A 20,874-nucleotide genomic window follows, 5' to 3' on the forward strand; every position below is an offset into this window, starting at 1 on the left:
AGCGACACTAAAGCACAATAACTTTTAATCATGTTAAATTCATAATAAAATGTTTAATCTTTCTCAAAGAAGGTGGTGTACGTCAGTCATTTTCAGACTTGCCAACAAGGTCGATAGACTCTTCCCAGCATACACCTGAGCACTACAGGAAAAATGTGAAAGTTTAAAACAGCAAAGAACTAGGAGTCTTTACGGCCTCTGGAAATATTGTTAATTTAACAAATGCCTTTCATACACCCAACCAAATACAACAGAAGTAAATTGGAAATGTGGGATTTAATGAGCCCTGACAAATCCCAAATATCCCATGTATTTTCTAAATGAGTTGTTATCAAATGGTGTCAGAGACATTGCACTATACTTTGCTAGAAAAATAATGTGTGTTAAAAAATGAAAATACACTTACTGTCAAAATCTCTCCTTCCTATGGGGAATTTAGCTGAATTTTCTTCATCTGCAGTCTCTCTTTCCTGTATTGATTCAATATTCTGAATTTCAGTGTCAGCTGGAAAAGCCATGGCTCCTTTCAGTGCAAGATAAGGTAGTTGCTTTCTGCCCATGTTGATTGGCATAGCATGACTTAAGAAATCATCTCTGGAGCCTGTACCCTGTTTTAAGAGAAAACAAGAGTAACAGTTTGTCTTGAAAAAGATATAATCAGTTGTGTTGACTTTTTATATTGTCAATACAAGTATTTTATCATTCAATATATCTAAAAACCAAGTAATGACTGGCATTACATCTTTGGCTGAAACAGTTTTATGGAAAAATATACTTTAAAATAATGTCTGTCATATTTGATGAAGTTGGAAACCTGTTACTTTATATAATGACATACTGAAACATATGCTTTTTACCCATTACTTTTGACTGCGTATTTATCTGTTAAAATCTGATATTATTTATTTTTTTAATTCAACTGCCCAGGTTATGCATTTAAAAAGTTGGAATTAAGTACTTGCAGCTTCTTGAATGTATTATGCTTAGCTGTTGTTTTTTTCCTATATTCACCAGGTTATTGCTTTAAATTATTGTATTTGTCTTATAAAGGGATATAAAGAGAATTTCTGTTTTACACTTAATAAAAAAATGTAAAACTGAAAACTCACAAAAAACTTCGCGTTTCTGTCATCCTCTTCATCCAAAAAGCTTTCTTCAGCCTTATAATGCTTCAGCAAAGGTATGGCTCCTCTCTTTCCAGCTCTATCTCCATTTTGAAGAGTTTTTCCTAGATTGAATGTGGTTAGCAACATATCTTCATCTTCAACCTTTTGCAGAGATTTTGAAACTGAGAGTAGAAATCCTTGAGAAAAGAGAGAGAGAGAGAGTATTAACATATACGATGAGATATACATTCTTAGTTACTTAATGCTTGCATAGAAGTTAAGCAGTTTTCAAGTTCTAAGAAAGCTTTTCAGCTGTAAATTAACATGTTCTCCATCTGTGCCCACTTTATATATGTTACAGAGTGAATGGAAACTACTTCAATTGCTGATGAGTTCTTTTAAATGAGTCATATTAAGGAGTAACCTTTTGTATAATCCTTCTAATCCCATCTATTGTTTAGAACTACTTAAACTTTTCTTTAGTATGGGTAATTTGTTTCATTGTATGTTTTTAGAATAGCATAGATTAGCTCCTTAGAGGGATCAGGGTAGCAAAGTTCACAGAAAACATGGATGTCCATTTGTAGTGTTTATAAAGCTTGGCATCCATTTAAGGCAATTTGAGAAAAGGCAATTTGAGAATTTACATAAGTAAGCAGGACTGTTGTAAAGGTGTGATTTATCGTGGTTTTTGATCAAAAGTGATCTATTAAAGAGCTGGAAAACTTCAAATTTAACAACGTCTTGGACTACTACTGTGTTGGAGCTGAAGTCATTAATTTGTCCATTATGTTTCATTATTCAAAGGAGTCATGTTAGAAATCTTCTTTAATACCTGAGTAATTGTGTGCATTTTCTTTCCAAAAATGGACATTTACCACCTACAAATATAGTCAGATATGCTTGATAGAAAAGTAGAAAGAAACTTCATTTTTATGTTAAAAGTCTTTGAAGTATATCTTTTATTCTGTAGAAGGAAATGCAGGATTTTCTGTATAACATTTTTTATTTCATCCGGAAAGCAAATGGGACCAGCTCAAATTTAGCTAATCTCTTTATGTCAATGATTCAAACCACCTATTAATTGACTGTGTGTCTCTGAGTTTGTTCTCATCCCTTAAATTTGTGTTTATTTTAACCTTCAGGGTACTGCATAGAACCAAGCATCCTGCTATTCAAGGCAAACCACTAGAAAGTTGACCAATAAACCGAACAGAAGGGGCACCATTTCCCCCTTGTTTTCATCCCTCACTCTCTGTTTTGCTTTTCATGCTTTTTCTCTGTCATATATTAGCAATATTTTTGTTCTATTAGCAAAAGTGATTTCTTACACTGCTTCTCTTTTTTGTTGTTGTTCTTGTTTTCCGATGGTCTTCCATCAGAAGTACCTGCCACTGATGTGGAGTGAAAGAGAAAGACTGACCAGCCTACAACATATCAGTGGTAGCTGCAAACAAGTATACATTATGTCTTTATACAAACATGAAAAATGAAACCTTCCATTTATATGTCTGAGTGCCAGTCCACATATTTAGTTTCAGGCACACTTTTAAACTACAACTATCTCTTCTTGTTCTTATTAAGAACCTCACAGAGAAGTTGAAGTACAGCCTGGATGAGCGGACAGTGAAGTGGATCTAAAACTAAGTGAATGGCTGAACCCAGAGGGTAGCTGTCAGTGGTGCAAAGTGTAGTTGGAGGCCAGCAACAACTGGAGTACCCCAGGAGGTCCAGTCCCGTTTAGCATCTTCGTTAACAATGTGAACAATGGGGTAGAGTGCAGCACCTCAGTAAATTTGCAGCTAACATGAAAGAGAGTGGCTGACTCACCAGAGGGGTTGTTCAGCCAACCAGAGGGATTTTGGACGGCTGGACAGGTGGGCTGACAAAGTAGTCTGTTGGGAAAAATTTGCCCATATGCTGCTTAACATTAATTGAACTGTTCTTTTCTCTGTTTAAAAACAAAGAGACAATCAAAAACTATTCCTTATCTTCCCCCAGCTAAGTTTCTTGTTCTGAAAGACCTTCTGCAAAACTGTCCATTGATGATATGGCGATATGTGTAACAGTTAAGGGACTTTCAATCAATCAGAAAAGTGGAAGGAAAAGATATTCCTCAACGAGTATTGGTTATTGGCTTCTTACTGCAGGAAAAAAAAAAAAAAAAAAAAAGAGTCATGACTCTGAGCATGCTGCTTAAAAGCTACAGCACTAGTCAAATGTTGAATGGCAAAATTATAAATATTGGCTTTTTGATTACAGCAAATTCGAATAAGGTAGGATTTTTTTTTAATATTTTTTCTTTTTTTCCTCCTGCTACTAGATTCAACATAAATCTGTAAGCAGAGAAGCTTTTTGGTCTCATAACCCAAGGAGCAACTTTGGACTTCAGAGTATAAAGGAAATACTTACATCCTTTTCTTAGTTTTATTAACCTCAGTCTGCCTTGAGATTGCTTTGCTATGTCTGCCAGGATGCCTGGTGTTTTGCAAGTCTTTTTAGACTATTTGGTTCTCTTCAGTCAACTGTACCTCATCAAGCAAACTGTAGTTTATATAGCCATTTTTGCACTTACGTTTTAATTCTGTAATAAGAGTTTGAATTAGTCTGTTTTGATATAGAAACCTGTATTTTTGAGAAAAGCCCCTAATTTGTTCTTTGCTACCTTTATCAATTTCTCTGTGACATTCAGGTCTGCTGGGTACTCTAAAAATATTCCCTTTCTTGAATGCAAGCAGTTCATGAACTCTCCACCATGGGGTTCAGTAGCATCTTTTTATATTGAGTAAAGGGTTTCTCTTTCATTCCGAGGTATCCTGCCAAGCTTGCAATAAGATCTCTCCCTTCTTCCATACAGGCATTGGCTTTTAATAATCACCTAATTTTAAGCTGATTTTATTCTCCTCTTGAAAGAGCTAATAGCTCAATCCAAGCAAGGCAGATAGATTTGGAGTAGGACCTGGGTGGTCCCTAATTGTGTTGTCCTAACCTTTGCCAAATTTCCATCACCCCCCAAGTCCATACAGCACTTTTAGCTAATTTACCTCCAGTTAAAGTCCTTTAGTGCATGAAAGTTTGCTTGTGTGCACTCCTAGCAGTGCTAGCAATCTTAGTTGAGAGGCATCATAGATAGGAATATTTTAAGTCTCCTCTGATCTGAAGAGCCCTTCAGGTGTGTACGGGTCACCCTGTATACATGTGACAGAAAGAATGATGTACTTAATATGGTGATCATGATAACTGAGAAGCAGAGGTGGAAATGTCTGAGCATGGTAATCGTACTCAGAAGTATAGTGCTTAAGATTCTCAAAACAAGAAGAAGCAGTTGTGCATTCCTGTTTCCTGACCCAGACCTGTTCACACCTGTTCAATATCCTTCTGGATAGGCCTGTCTGGATGCCAACCTTGGCAACCTGGTCTGGGGAACCTGCTTTGACAGGGGGGTTGGACCCAATGATCTCTTGAGGTCCCTTCCAACCCCTACAATTCTATGGTTCTGTGATACAGCACAAAATTACTGTGGATGAGACAGTTAATTTGTCTAACAGAAGGAGCTCCCTTGTAAGCATAATAAAAGAGGCTGAGGAAGACTGCAGTCCCTTTTCTTTGCAGGGTGATGAGTAAATTTCAGGTAAATAAAAACAGAAAACAAACAAACAAACAAACAAAAAAACAGGAGATGCAACTGAAATTCTGAACTGCCTTTGACTTCATGATGTCTTGGGGAAGCCATGAGCCTGGCTATCCTGTGCAAGTCTGCTAGAATTTGTGAAATTTCTACGCTTTACCATTAACATTCATACAGTTTTGACAATGCTGAAATGAGTCACTTGTTTTAGATAACTAGCACTGAGACAGGAGAATTTCTTTAGAAGATTTGACTTTTGAAAGTGTTGAACCAGCGCTCCCGGAACCATTACTGGATCAAGCCCTGTAAAGGGCAGTGAGTACTGTTGCTGATATACAGTGATCCTACGACTGACCATGGCTTGGATTTGAGAGCAGGAACACTTCCTCTACTTCCAAATTCATATGAAAGAGATTTAGTTGAGGTAAAAGGACTTTATTACCAATATTGTCACAGGTCTTTTACTTGTCCATAAATTCTACTGAAGGTGTATTTATGTTCCATGCACGTAACTACAAATTCTTTTAGTGAGCTGAATCCTCTGAGTCTGTTTGCATTAAGAGAGATGATATACTGCTCATGTGGGGCTGTAAGATGAATGAACCCAACTCTGACACAATTGCTTTCCACAGACCAGGTGTATAGTAAATCAGCACTTTGTTAAAAAAAATAATCAAAACACTTGGATCTTCTTTATCTGAAATTTTTATCAATATTGACTTTTGTGTTCTCTTTTATATTTCATTCCCATTTAAAAATAATTTCATTTTCCTGTTTTTTTTTTTTTTCCTTTTTTTTTTTTTTTTCTTCTACTGATATTTTGTTATTACGGCAGAGCATAAGCCTCAGGTTTTAAGAATCTTGGTTCTTGTGAAGCAATAACATTGCATTATGTGTCCACAAAGTATTTTTATAGTGCTTTGGACGCGACATACATTCTTGAGATATGCTATTTTGTAAGTAATTCCTGAAATGAACACAAAAGTCAGAGGTGTTTACAAGAAGCTGTGATGCCTAAAGAGAGCACAGAAATGTTCCTATAAACTTCATATGTTAGGCTGAGTCACATACTTAAGGCATGGTTCTGGATTTCTCCTGCTGGGTCTTTTGGTTTTGTTGTTGTGAATTGAAATTCAATACCCACACAGAATCTACCTGGTATTTTTTCTGCTGTTTCCCATTCCAGTTGTTCATACTAACTATTCTGCTGTTTATTCCTGCCATTCATGTGCACATGGTGTCCAGAACCTTACAATATTTGTGATATCTTCATTACAGCTGTAGATTATTATTTCAGTGCTTATGATTGTTATCCAAGATCTAGGATTGGCATTATGTTTTAGTAATCACTGAATCCTTGCAAAACTTTCTCTTGAATATTATCTATGTCAGCAATCTAGCCAAATTGTACCTGTTTCTGTTATCTCAATTACAGTCGGGTCTTTTTCATCCCAAACATATGAACTTTGTATATGATGAATCATGGCTCACAGGCTCTGAGGAAGAGGAGTTGCAGGCTGTTAATCATAGAGTTTCTACACTGCATTACCTTTGTCTTCAGATGAGACTGTGCTACCCCTGATATTCAAAAGTACAGCCAGATACTTAAAAAGTTTTCAAGAGTTGCTGCACAGAATGGCAGTCACACTGGAGATTCCAATGGAAGCTGTCCAGGAGAAATCACATAAGTTTCTGGACATAGTATGCACCTCTATGCCAGCATGCCTTGTAATTCCCATAAATGAGGGCCTCGTGGAGTCAGCCAAATTACTCTGGCAGATGTCTGCACCCTTAATATTGACAATCCAGATGGGTGGATTATTGTTATCCTGTGTTTTTAGCAAGCTTTGAACAAGTTTGTAAATACTGGTGCTGGAATTGTTATGTGCAGGAGCAGTCCACTGGACAGGTGAACAATGTGGTCTACAAAGATCAATACCACAAGATTAAAAAAAAAAATACACAAAACTTTAGTTAAATAGAAGCAAAACCAATCTACTTTTAAATTGTCTTGTTCTAGTTTTGAACTAGTGTTGCTTTAATCAGGGATGTTTTTATGGAATTTAGAATTCTTGTTCTGAACTCAAAAATATCAGAAAATTATTTGCAATAATAAAGAATTGTGAAAGATTTGCCTTAGCAAGAGTTACATTTTGTAAAGTCTGGTTCATTTCTTGGCAAGAAATAAAAATGGTTAGCCTAGTATATCCCTGTGTTTAGCATTTGTTTGAACACCAAGGGTCATTTTGCCCAAAGGGAAGCAACATCAGTTGTCTTCTTTGGGAAATGTACTGCTGCAGTTACCTTTGCCAAACATTACTGTTTCAATTTGGTCATTTATTTACATGTCAAATTTTGAATAAAAGTACTGTTTGCAGCTCATATTACTCTGTCTCACCATTTTGGGAGATGCAGTCTGCCATTCACAGTTGAATCCTCACTGATTCATATTCAAAGAATAATTAACTGCTGACAGTACATCCGATTCTCTGAGATGTTATCGGCGTACATCCTATAACATACTCTTTTTTTGTTTGTTTGTTTGTTTGTTTTTGCTGTCACTGCCTGATGTAGACATTGAATTGTAAGTGACATTGAAAGGAGCAAGAGTTCACTGCCCTTTTTGCTATACATGTGTACATGAGGCAGATGAGTACACAGGATAAGCGTGTACTTTTTTCTTTTTCTTTTTTTATTATTTATTTATTTTTAAGTGGAAGTGGTACATATACACAAAGAGTAGAACCAATGTAGGTTACAGCTTTAGCTGGGTGACTCAGTGATGCTTTCTACAGAATGTACATTCTCATTGGATGTATAGCAATTTGCCAGTGTTGTTCTATTTGAGATCTGAACTCAATGGTAGGTTTTGTTCCACAGTCTGTTGAATCTTTGTTTACTGTATTGCACTTTAAGCCAGCTTGTCATTCAAAATAACTTGCCTATTGCAAAAAATAATATATATATGTACATATATAAAAATTATACATTAAAAATTCAGCACTGCCTTAATATTAAATAGAAATAATACAAGCTTATAATCTCATCTAGATGTTTGTGTTTTTGTTTTTTTTTCTTGATCAAAATGAAAGACAGAGATTAATTTTACCATTTTCTTACCTCTAGATTTTTGAGAAATGTTTTTCTTGGCCAAAATGTGAGGTGGAGATTACTTTTATCCATTGCTTACTCAAAAACCTAATTCCAAATTTTTGGAAACTAGCATTTGAATATTAGAAGTGCTACCATCATTTCAACCACTTCTAAGATAGCTCTCTGTTAGCTATGTTATTTATTTTTATGCAGATCAGACTCCAGCAGAGCTTAGTTGACTTAGAGAAGTGAACACATGGCAGAACTATGTAGAAGAGTTGGAAGTACATTTTAATAAATGGGGCTTACTCTCATTTAAAATTTTACATGGAATCTGTTGTTCTTCAGTAGTTTCTCTTATCCTACTCCCTGTCTGTACTTTCTATTGAGAATTTGAACATAAGAATGGAATATAGCTACAGGAAATACCTTTGACAGTCAGTTTAGAACAAATGATTGTTTCTTCTTCAGTGTCTCACAAATGTGTAAAGTAAAGCAAGACAAAGTAGAACAAGACCTGGTGAGAAAGGCTTCAGGAAACTAACTCTTCAGTCTACATTTCTCTGACCTTTTCAAAGAATGAGATTGAAAGTTTTCTCCACATCCTGCCTTTTATGCATAAAGGAAGACTCATTCCTCTAGCCTTATCAGAATTACTATGAATGCTAACAGTGATGGCATTAATAAGTTCAGCAGCAGCCTGATAAACAAGCAGGATTAGACCAGAAGTTCTGTTGTTCCATTAATAATGTTACAAGAGAAGGGAAATCCATTACATTTGAAAATTTACATGTAAATGCAGATTTTAAAGGAATTTGTTTCTTTTCTTGAACATGTTCTTTGACATGTAATATTCTATTACATAGTTTTTCATACGTCAATAATTTTTCTTGATTTTTTTCTGTTCACCTACATATGACAGAGCCAGACATAAATTTGGAGACAGTCTTCTCAATTATTTTTTAAGATAGTATAGTAATGTCATTTGACACAGAACAGAACACTTACCATTTTGAACAAGCTGCAATATATATTTGATAATAAAGTAGATAAACTGGAAATTATTTTTGCTTCTGAAATACTACATACACATAATAGTGCTGGTAGAAAGTGTTACAATCTTGAACTTCTAATAATTTAACAGAGTTCATGCTTAGAATTTACAGTTTAATGAAATTTTAACCATTGGATATTTTTCTGAACTGCTAAGATTGGATTCAGTTCAACTGGAAGCTGATTTGCAGTTTCTAAGATATGACTAGCATACAGTCATGAGCAAGAATTGGTTACCACTACCTGTTGATTCAAAGAAGCCATCTGTAATTGCAAATCTTAATTTTAAATAAACATGATAGGCAATTCCTGGCAAAGAAGTCAAGTTTTAAGATAGGATTCTACTGTCAATTCTGTACACTTCTGCCAACTGGAAGGGCAATACAGCAGTGCAGAAGCAGTCCAGAAGACATTTGGAGTGCATTTAAGATGATTTCTTGATATAGGTGAATGAGAAATGATGAAAGGTAACACTGTGGTGGACATAACACCAATATTGTGGAACTCGATTTGAAGGTTTAGGTGGCCTTGACTGTAGTGACCATGAAATGGTAGAGTACAAGATTCTGAGAGAAGACAGCAGGGCAAAGAGGATCACAACTTTTAATTTCAGAACAGCAGACTGGCTTATTTAAGGTTCTGCTTGGAATAAACCCATGGAATGAGGTCCTGGAGAGAAGCGGGGTCTAGGAGAGCTGGGCTACCACCTCGAAGCTCAAGAGCAGTTCATCAGAATGTGCAGAGAAAGTCAACAGTATATGGCAGGAGATCTGCATTGATCAACAAGGAACTCCTGATATAACTCGAACATACTCATGAGTGGAATGGAAGACCTGGGTGATCTGGGAGCACTATAGAGATACTGTCTGAGCATATACAGCTGGGTTAGAAAAGGCAAAGTCCAGTTGGAGCTGAATCTGGTGAGGGGTCTGAAGGGCAAAGATGTGTTTTATAAATTTATTAGCAGCAAAAGGAAGACTTTGGAAGAAGGAAAAAGACCTTGGGTACCATAAGTATTATAGTACACTATACTATAGTGTGTTATACATAATCACTCATTAAAAACTTGTCCTGTTAACAACTGCCTATGTACATGAGTAGGTCTATGAACCTAGATATGAGAGTGTGACTGGAGCTCCATATTTGATCTTTTATGTAACAAAGTATCTTTAGTGTGAAAAGAAGATTTGTTTTCTAAATTGTAAGGTGATGGGGCAGCTCATTCTCCAAACCGTTTCCAAACATACCAAGAAGAAGAAAATGGCTCACTTCTTGACCATTAGCAAAAGCATTTTTTTATTTAGCAGCTTTGCAGAAAAGCCTCTGCAACCCTGGTGGGTTGACTATAATAATGACTATAAGCAGGAATATGCCCTTGTAAGAAAAAACAACAACATGCCAGGCTACATTAGGTAGAGCATTGTCCGCAGGTCAAGGAAGCGATTCTTCCCTTCTCAGCCATTATGAGGCTACATCTAGAGTAGTGAGTAGAGTATGAAGTTCCAGACTCTCCAGTACAAGACCTTGAACAACATTTTGTAGTTGACCCTGCTTAGAGCAGGGGCTAGACTAAAATATCAGTTGAGGTCCCATCCAACCTAATCTATTCTGTGATTTATAATTCTGAATTAATTTTTACATCTCAGTGGAATCTTATGGTTCCTAAATTAAGTATAAAATTATCTTAACTTTCTTTTAATTCATAGATCCTACTCCAGCAGATGTATATTTAACTCGAATTGTCTCTGATTTATTAGTTCATCTACCAAAGAATCTGGAATAATCAATACAAATGCTTTCTCCAGGATGTAAAAATGAGTGGAAACGAGTTTAAGAACATAACCTGTAAGTGAGCAAGGAGAGATGGTTTTCTTTCTGATCTTTTCTAATGATTTTTTTTCTTGTTAATTTCCGTAATGAAGAAATCTCTGAATTTAACACTTAGCATAAGTATTTTTAACCTGAAGTGATGAACTTGTTCTTTCTGTCTTGCAAGTCAAAAATATCTGCCATGCAATATCACTGTTTATTGCACAAAAAACTTTTAATCATTAACAACTTTCCTAAACATTGGCATTTGTGATGCCTGTTTCATACACAGTTCTTATGACTTTTAATTCTAAAATATAATTAATGTATTTTACATTAATATACTTAATAAAGTCATAGACCATTTCACAAAATATGTTACTGGACTTTCAAATGTGGAAACTTTATGTTCATTGGTGGCAAGTAATGGAGAGCCACATACACAGCTACAAATACGTAATAGTGAGTCAAAATATTCATTGGCCAGAAATGGTGAAGAGCCATTTTTTTGTTCATATTTAATGAATGTGCAGCAAGTGCATATTTAGTGCATTCCATAGGGTCATTAAGCAGTAAGAGAAACAGAAGTCAGAGAAAATACAGAAAAGTCAACCTATGTGGAATAGGTCCACAGTTCTTGACAATTTGGTACAAAGAATGGGACCTACTTGACTTCTGAATCTGATCTAATTTCTGATTTATGCATAATATGTAACATTAGCTGAAAATGGAATATATATGTTAGAGAAATCATGGATTAATATGTGAAGAACTATATGGTAAGATACAAAGATGTCTGGGGTAGATGCCAAGCTGTCCATTTGCTTCCTCAAATATATAAGTTTAAAGAAAAAATATTTCATACAATTACAATATTTTAATAGTCTTTCTATAGTCTAGGTGCTTAAGAGCACTAGCATACTGGCCCCTATTTGTCACTCTCATTGCAGCATCATTTCTGATTACATAATCTCTTGAATATTTTTGTAGATGAAGTCATAGGTAATCTTAAAACCCAACAGTGTTTTGGTGTTAGAAAAATGTATCAATTGCAATCATCTGGACTTTTTCCTGTTGTTGAGTTTTCTTTCATAAACAGGCAAACATTTCTAGAATGGTAAGGAAATTGTTTATCATCAGCATACTAAAATGGGTGCAAAAGCTAGATAGTTACATATGACATTGATTATATTGAACAAGATTGTCCCTGCAGTATTTGCCACATGATGATTGTGCAAAATCGTGCTTCCGATGACGTACTTGATTGCATTCCTTTAAGTATTTTTTAATTAGAAATAGGCAAGCTCTGCATTTTGCTAGGTATTGTCATTAGCTTTACATATTTCTGTGAGAGCTGTTATGCTTAATGAAAAATTGGTTTTAATTATCAAGAGAAACTTACATAACATTTCCTATCATTTTTAACACTGGCTGGCTACTTCTTTTAATCATTTAGAGATGGGGCTTGCTAAATCATAAACATTTTATCAACCAAAAGAGATCTCTGAACTAAAACTTATAATTAGTCTTAGATTTATACTCGTTTTAGGAAACAATAGAATTTGGTCATCAGATAATAAACAAGAATTGTGAAAGTGTAGTAAAATTGACAGCGGGCAGTTTTTATGCCTGAAGTAATTGTTAATTATAGTTTTAAATATAGAAATAGAAATAAGCCATTTATATTGATGATGCATTCCATCATTTATTTTGGAAAGAATGATATATGTTGAACTCAGCTTGCAAATGAAAATGACATGTTTTGTTACGTCTGTGTATGTGCCTGGATATACAATAAATTGAAAACATAATGGGTCTCTGTTGCACAGAAGTTTCATGTGTGGGAGCCAAATCAATCACATTTGTAAGTGGTGTTGATAAACATATTCTGCATATACCATGCGCTACAGTACAAGTGTTTTAAGAATTAAAAAGTCTGAATGCAACTTTCTACATTCCTTGGTCAGAAAAACAGACTATTTAGATATTCTTTTTCCAAAGTTGCTCATAGGTAGAGCAGAGTGAATATAAATGCAGAACACTTCAGGTACTGATCAGAAAAAGCTTTTCATTAAAGTTATGTGTGTAAATGTACACTTAAATGAAAGCATAGTTTTCTTCTAAAGTGTGCTATCTTGGAGTGTTCTGTGACTTGGAAATAGGTCTCGTAGAGATCTTTGTATTGGCTTGTTATTTCCAGCTTGGCCAGACAATGGAATATCTGATCTTACATGTTAAAATGTCACAAGCTTGAAAATAATAAAATGATGTTGTTGGCATTAGACTGAATAGAACTCAGACCAGTGTCTGAGTATTTGTTCTTTTTTTTTTTTTTTTTTTTTTTTTTTTGGGGGGTGGGGATTCACATGGAGAAATGTAAATGTTTCTTTGTCAAGTTATTTATAATACTAATAACAATAAAAATGAAAGGCAGCTTGTTGAAATCCACAAATCCTAGCCATGTTAGTCTTGACAAGAGGGTGACAAAAAGCAAATAATACAGTCAAAGGTCAGTGATAAATTTTGCTATATGAGATCACCTTTAAGTGTCTGGTAATATTGGATCTTGGAAAAAACTGCCTACTTTTATAAAAAATGAGGAAGACAGCCAGATATGTATGTAAATATTAATCCTAACTGTGAGCACTCTGGTATGCAAAAGAGCAAAGGGATATGTGTGCTACCCTGCGCAGAAGAACATATGTCTTTGGAGGCTTCCAAGGGAAAAGCCTAGAAGATCACTACAGCCAGCTGGCAAAGATGGAAAGTGTCAAGTCAATAGACTGTAAGATTGGTTTGCAATTTAGAGATGTTTGTAGGTCTTGCTGATGAGGAAAGGTTATGTTATGAAATAAATGTAGCTTTTTCCCTTTCAAGCTGATCATATGATATATCCCATTTGGAAAAGAGTGCTTCTATGTTTTGTTTGTATGAGTAAGAGTGATTCCTTTCATTACTGCTAAATTTTTAGGTTAATTTGTGGCTAATAGTCCTTTCCTGATGTGACCCCTGCATGCTGGACAAAGGAAAGTTCTCTCTATTTATCAATAGTACCTCTTGGCTGCATTTCCTAACATGATTCTTGCAGCTGAAAAGAAGACTCTTCTTTTTTCTTCATCTTCACAAAACTTATTTAATGAATAGTTCATAACATTTGAAAGTATATACCTGAAAAATATGCAAAATCAAATATAATAAATACCTCTTGCATACTGACGTATGGCAGATGAAAAACATTAAAAATAGAAGTCTGTCTGTTTCTGTTATGTTTTAAAAATATAAGTTCTTTTGTCCTCTTCCCCTCCAGAGATTTTTAGCTATCAAAGATCAAATACTGGGCTCTAATCACATCCTCAAATATATGAGTATGATCTTAATCACCTATGCAGTTATTTCTTTTGTTAGTAGATACATTTTTCAATGCTGAATATGTACTGTCAGTCTTGCTTAAATTTGATTGTTAGGAAACCACTGTACAGTTGCAGTTTCTTGCTCTTGATATAGATCCTAATATAGTTCACAAAAGACTCCTGAAAGATTATCTTTCATTAAAGTTTTGTAACTGTCAAAACATCATATTATAAAATGTATATAACATGCTGACCCAAGCCTTTGGTAGTAAAGCAGAGGAAAAAAATATTTCTGCATGTATTTTCTTTAAATTTTATTTTAGGCATTGCGGCCGATTCATTATTTACATAGTGAATCTTGTTCCTAATTCGAACACTTACATGAATGCATTTATAACTTACTAATGGTGCCTATATGAACCTGTGATTAAACTGAGACTTGCCTACCAAACAAAGAACTGATTTCACACCTATTCCCTGAAGCGTGAAGCCATTTTCCATGAAATTCCAGAGTTGTCTTCCAACTTCAACTCAAGGTTGATTCCTTAGCATTCCTTTCATACATTGTGTAAGCAAAATATGATTAAACAAGATATAGATCCACTGATACTGGAGATAATAAACATGATTGTTTTATAATTTCCAGGCTGACCATGCACCTTAAGAAAGGTACACAATTTAAAAACAAGTTATGTTTACAGGAAAAGGTCACAAATAAATAAGTTTTGTGTAGATGAATAAAAAAGGAGCCAGTCTTCTTCTCAGCTGCAAGAATAATGTTAGGAAATGCAGGTAAGAGGTACTATTGATAAATAGAGAGAACTGTCCTTTGTCCAGCATGGACAGAATAGTCCTGCACCTTCATCTTTTTTTGCTACCTATTATCACTCCTCCAGTAGTATTACATATTCTACCATCTCTGTATATTTTATATTCAGAATTAGGGTTCTCTCACCAATACAACATGTTTGCATTTATCATAAAAAGTACTGTAGATTCTTTTTAGATTTTAGATTTCTTTTTAGGAAATTATAGAACATATTTTATTCTTTGTTAATGCATTTTCTTGCCCTTCAACTTATTTTCAGTCCTTGAAAATATTCTGAGTTTGCAACAGTGTGGAGAATTTGGCCTTCTAAAATCATGAGGCAGTGAGTAGTAATCCAACTGTGGCAATTTAAGTTATAAATGGAAAAGTTTGAAAGATGAGCTGGAGCTGCAGTTAGCTAAGACAAAAAAGCTATATCCTATAATCTCATCCTTTTAAGCATCGCTTGCCTGATGTGTAATGGTGATTCGGGATCTGGGTGAGGTAAATAACATTAGTGTAATTATTTAATTATACAACTATTTAATTATATAATTATAATTAAAATAATGATTATAAACTTTATTGTTATTATTATAATTTTTATTATTTATATTATTTTATTATATAATTATTAGTGTAATTTATTCATGGGTTTCATTTGTCACTTTGAGAAAGAAACGTGTTAGTCAAGCACGTAAGAAGAGAGTTCAAATAAAGCCTGTCTGAAGCTTTCACAGGTATACAATTACCACATTTTAACCAGAGCAGCTGTTAAAGTGTGACCTGTCATGTAAAATACACATATATATACAGCCATAAAAATACTTTTTAGTTAAGAATTTATTCTGTGGAAATATGTTTGTGCTAAGTGCTTCTGAATGTGAGAGACTGCTGGTAGCAGGAATGCTATTCATGGAAGATGTGACAAAGCCCTGCTGCAAGTGAGACTTGGTAAATAATCACATTTTCTTCATCCTCTTTTGTAGAATAAAAAGAAAAGTGGATTGGTATCAACAAAGTACTTAGACCCATTTCTAGTTTAAACGTGTTGACAGTATAGGAAATGATTAACTCAGGCAACTTGTGTTTTGCAGCACTGGACCTGTGTTACTGCCCTGTGTTATGATTACACTGTTCTGTTGCCATCAATGCACCTCCAATGTTTTAATGCCAATAAATATCTGCTCATCAACTGCTGTTGCATAATGGGCACAGGTAGTACATTGTAATAGGATGACCAGTAACATTACAACAGCTCTTTCCCAATTCTAGTTTGGTGATTTCATGTGTAATCAGGGAAATTTGCTAAGATTATGGTATTAGATGGCATTTAATTTAACCCCAATTGTGAAAACTATGTTAGTGTAATTCAACTATAATATAACCCTACATTGATTAAAAACAAAAACAAAAACAATCAAAAAGTTTCTTTAGAAGCATTCTGGGGAACATCTGATATACATCATCCTACTCAGTTCTTAGTTGTATATCAGGCTAGTTCAATAAACTGATGGGAAGTAAGCATTTGCACAGGAAATCTTTCATGTACCTCACTAGACCTAGGTAATCCTCCTACCTGTAGATTATTAATTGAGAAATATACTTGTGGCCTAACATTGTATCTGAATAGAAGCTGCATTTATTACCCTAACCCTATCTGATCTAGAAATATGGGGGAGAAAATTCATGAACTGATAATGATGCTAGTCTTCTTCTACCCCATGGTCAATAGTCTGATAATTTGTATGCAATTTCTTGTTGACATTATATCTTTCAGTTTTCACTGAGTGAAAATAATGCAGCTGATCATGGCTCTTGTGAACATCCTTTCCTATTGTCCCCTTAAGATCATTGTATATAATATAGTGAGATGAAACAAGCTTTGAGTTAACTGAGCACAAGAAGGATATTCCACAAGAAATTCACAGTGTTCTCACACAAAAATGGAATGTTAAAATTTCTGACATTCACCTGAGTATTTTTAGCTGACCTCTTATGGAAATAAGATTTAGGCAGCCACACGATGTGTAGATTTTGTAGGACTGTATCGTCAGCTTTTGCTTCTCTGACACTTTCAACCAAATTTGTTCAGGGAGTAGAGGAGAGGTAGGAATGTTCCTATCCGTTTCATTAAAGTAAGTAGCTGGACGAAGAGAGACCCATTAAGTTTCCCAACTGAAGGACAAGTTTATGTCTGAGCTTATACTTTTTTAGACTGCAGGGAATGAATGTGAATGAGAGTTTCACCTACAGGAAAAGCTTCCACTGAAGCTCGTAATAATTACATAAATTTGAAGCAAACTAAGTGTCATTAGTTCCAATAATCATAAAACCATTTATTTGGGTTGAAACTGAATACTAGGTTTGGGGCTGCCCTGCCCTATGGGTTTGTCTCTAGGAAAACCTATGTTTTCTTTCCTGTAGACTTTCTTGAATCTCCTCTCTGCATCCTCTAGGCTAAACAGTCACAGCTATTGCAGCTTTTCCACATAAGAGATATATTCCCATTCCTTAATCATCTTATTAGCCCTTTGTTGGACTCTTTCCAGTATGCCATTGTGTCTCCATTGTACTGGGGAGCTCAAAACTGGACACAATACTCCATATCCATCCTCACCAGCACTGAGTAGAGGCAAAGATCACTTTGGCCTGCTGGCAGCACTCCTCCTAATGCTGTTCCAGAGACCATTAGCCTTCTTTGTGGCAAGGCCACATTGCTGGTGCATGGTCAACTTGCTCGCCACCAGGAGACACGGGTCCTCATTTGTAAAACTGTTTTCAGGCTGTCAACACCCAGCATGGAGTGCATTCCTCACCAGGTACAGGGCTTTGCATTCCTCTTGTGTTGAACTCTGTGAGATTCCTGTCAGCCCATTTCTCCAGCCTGTCAAGTTCCCTTAGAATGGCCACGCAGTCCTCTGGTGTATCACCTGCTCCTTCCAGTTTTGTGTTGTGAGCAGAGTTGCTGAGGGTACATTCTGCCCCATCATCCAGGTCATTAATGAAGATGTTGAAGAGAACTGCACCCAGTATTGATCCCTGGGGTACAAGACTATGTACTGGCCTCAAATTGGACTTTGTACCATTGCTCACCACTTTCTGGGCCCATCTATTCACCCAGTTTTCAATCAACTTTACAGTCTGCTCATCCAGTCAATACATCAGCTGTGAGGATCTTATGGGATCCTTACTAAGTCTGTTATCTACTACTGTCCCTTCATATATGCAGTCTTTTCACCTCAGGCTTGTCAAACATGACTTCCTTCTGATGAAACCATGCTGACTACTCCTGATAACATTCTCTTTGTTCACATGCCCAGAATTTGTTTCCAGGATTAGTTGTTCCACCACCTTCCCAGGCACAGAAGTGGTAAGTTTCCAGGATCTTCTTTCCTTCCTTTTTTGAAGATAAGTGATTTTGGTTTCCTACAGTCCTTAGCCACCTATCCTATTTTTCATGACCATTCACAGATTAATGAGAGTGACCTCAAATCATCATCCAGCTCCCTCAGCACATGGGTACTGTGTGGGCCCTGTGAGATTCTGTGTGGGCCCTGTGAGTCCTGTGAGGGTCCATGGACTTATGTATGGCCTGTTTGTTTAAGTATTCTCTAATATGATTCTCTACCACCAAAACTAAGTCTTCGATGTCTCTGCACTACCAGTTGCTCTGCCTCCACTGCTCACAGGGCATTTGCCACCACCCATGAGTCAATAGAGAGACATAGCACTTGCTGCTTTTCTTATTCAGCAGTATCTAAAGCCATCTAGATGGCCTTCACTTCTGCCATCACTACTACCTTCCTCCTTCTAAGCTTTCCCACAACACGACAGGACCCATAAGTGAACAGGGCACATTGCTTCTCATTCTCTGCTAATTTATTATACAGTGTGCCCTCTTGAGCATGCATCACCTCGTCCTCTGGCAACATTCTGAAATCCTTGTCTTCTGGCCAATCCATGATCAGTTCCAACAGTCCTGGGTAACTAGGATTTCCTATTCAAGCCCACTGTGTAACACTATGTCACTTATTAACCTTTCTCAAACTAAATGGTTGGGTTTCTACAGTTCAGTCTAATGTAAAATCTTGAATTTACTGCATAAATTACACAGTTAGTTGTCATAACTATTTTGTCATAATTGCCTGCAAAACAATAATTCAACCTCCTTTACTCTAAGCAAAGTAAAACTTAACTTACACCATAATTCATGCCAACGTTATAAACTTAAAGAATTCTTACATTTTGTATATTTCATTGTTATGTTGTTATTTTTATTTAGTAGCATGTATGGGTTTAATATATTGACAACTTTGAGCCTGAAAATTCAAATGTGTTTTGCTGTTGCTCACAGTTAGGTATATTATAAAACAGCAAAGTCCTAAAAATAATAGAAAATGTCCAAAAAAAAGTGTGTGTGCAGTGGGGGGGGGGGGGGGGGGGGGAGGGGGAGGAGGAGGATTTTTACTGTTCTGTTGATATTTGTTCAAATAAAAATAAAGTATGTTAACTCTGTTAAGTAGTGTACCATATGCAAGAGTGACAATGTTTTCCAAATGTTACATCATACCTATTCAGCATGACAGTAGCTGAATAACTGAATGAAATAAAACTTTGATTGCCATTATTTTAGACTTATGAGGAAGGATGTTGATGGTACTCCTGGAAATGCTGCATTGAATTGCACATATTTTCCAGATTTATATTGGTCTAAGAGAAGTCATTAGCAATTTGCATTTTGAGAGCAGTGTTGGTACAATATGATGTTCTGAGTCACCAAAAGTTTAGTGACATAACAAGTTACAGCCTGAGGGAAAAAATATAGTTTGCTGAGACTACTGCATCTGAATTAGTATATTATGATCAGAGACTTGAATTGACTTTAGACTTGAATCGACTTTTTATGTTTTGTTTTTCAACATATAAATTTAGTGTGGGTAAAAAAAGGTACTGACTGAGACTTTTGAAATGATTCCTCTCTGTCCTTGAACAGACACCAATAATAGGAAAGGCTGTTATAAATCACTGCTGCTGGGTGACCTTGTCTTCTAAAACTAACAAAATTAAAGCCCAGCATGGATTTTATAGATATGGTGGCATTAACATCATAGAGCCCATATATTTGTTGACACTTTTGTATTGTATAATCATGTTATACAATGGTGCTGCTTATAGTCATGTTTCTTCACATTTTACACCAATAGTTGACTAATGTGATATTTTTCATAAGCATAAAAAAATTCATAAACATTTAATGGAGAAAGAATGTTCAATAGTATACCTTTATTTAATTATTTTATTTCTTTATTTCTGGAAAGATCACATGGCTGGAGGACAGATAGAAACACCTAACATTCAGGTATAGAAATGAGAACTTATAGGATCAACTGATCTAGCTGCCAAAAGGAGACAAGAAGATAGCTTTGTATACTGCTGGGAGGTCCCAACACCTGGTCAAGCCAGCCTTGACATAAACAATTTGAAAGACAAACACACAAACACAACAGCAACAACAAAGTCACTTACAAGAATTTATATTATTCTAGCATCTCGTACAACCTCTTGATGTACTGGTTTCATTTAATAATATTTTTAATTGGTTAAAACACCAAAAACAAACAAAACCATAAACCCCTCAAAAATTCAGTCCTTAATAAACTAGCCTCAATCAGCGTACATTGGGAAGGCCAGAGCTGTTTAAACATAAATTTAGACTGGATCTAAATTGGGCTCCAAATCTATGTGAGTGCGTAATTGTAGTACAAAAATATGTCTTTGGAATTTTTTTAATAAACTCATAGCACTTGGAAGCATAAACTGTGTCTGGCTATTTTGTAGTTAGTAGAATAACCTTATTCTTTTCTTGGAATTTTCTGGATTTCTCTCTGAGTGTGATGCAAAAATACTGGAAAAGATTGCAGGGAGGGCTATAGAATTACCATCACTGACAACCTCTAAGTCATGGCTATATACATAAGTGTATCTTATTTTTCCTTGCTATTGCAATATTGAAATAAGTTTCTA

General features: G+C 35.5%; 1 protein-coding gene across 1 annotated transcript; it reads right to left on the reverse strand.

Moving 5' to 3' along the window:
- Positions 1 to 92: 92 nt before the first annotated feature.
- On the reverse strand, positions 93 to 1,355 carry PMCH (pro-melanin concentrating hormone; the record flags this gene model as incomplete). The annotated part of the gene is made up of 3 exons (XM_084288368.1): positions 93 to 142; positions 407 to 608; positions 1,110 to 1,355. The coding sequence occupies 3 exons, from the start codon at positions 1,353 to 1,355 to the stop codon at positions 93 to 95; spliced, it is 498 nt and encodes a 165-aa protein (XP_084144494.1).
- Positions 1,356 to 20,874: the final 19,519 nt, after the last annotated feature.

The sequence above is a fragment of the Netta rufina genome (genome assembly GCF_964035555.1).
Source record: "Netta rufina genome assembly, chromosome: 1".
Lineage (NCBI taxonomy): Eukaryota > Metazoa > Chordata > Aves > Anseriformes > Anatidae > Netta > Netta rufina.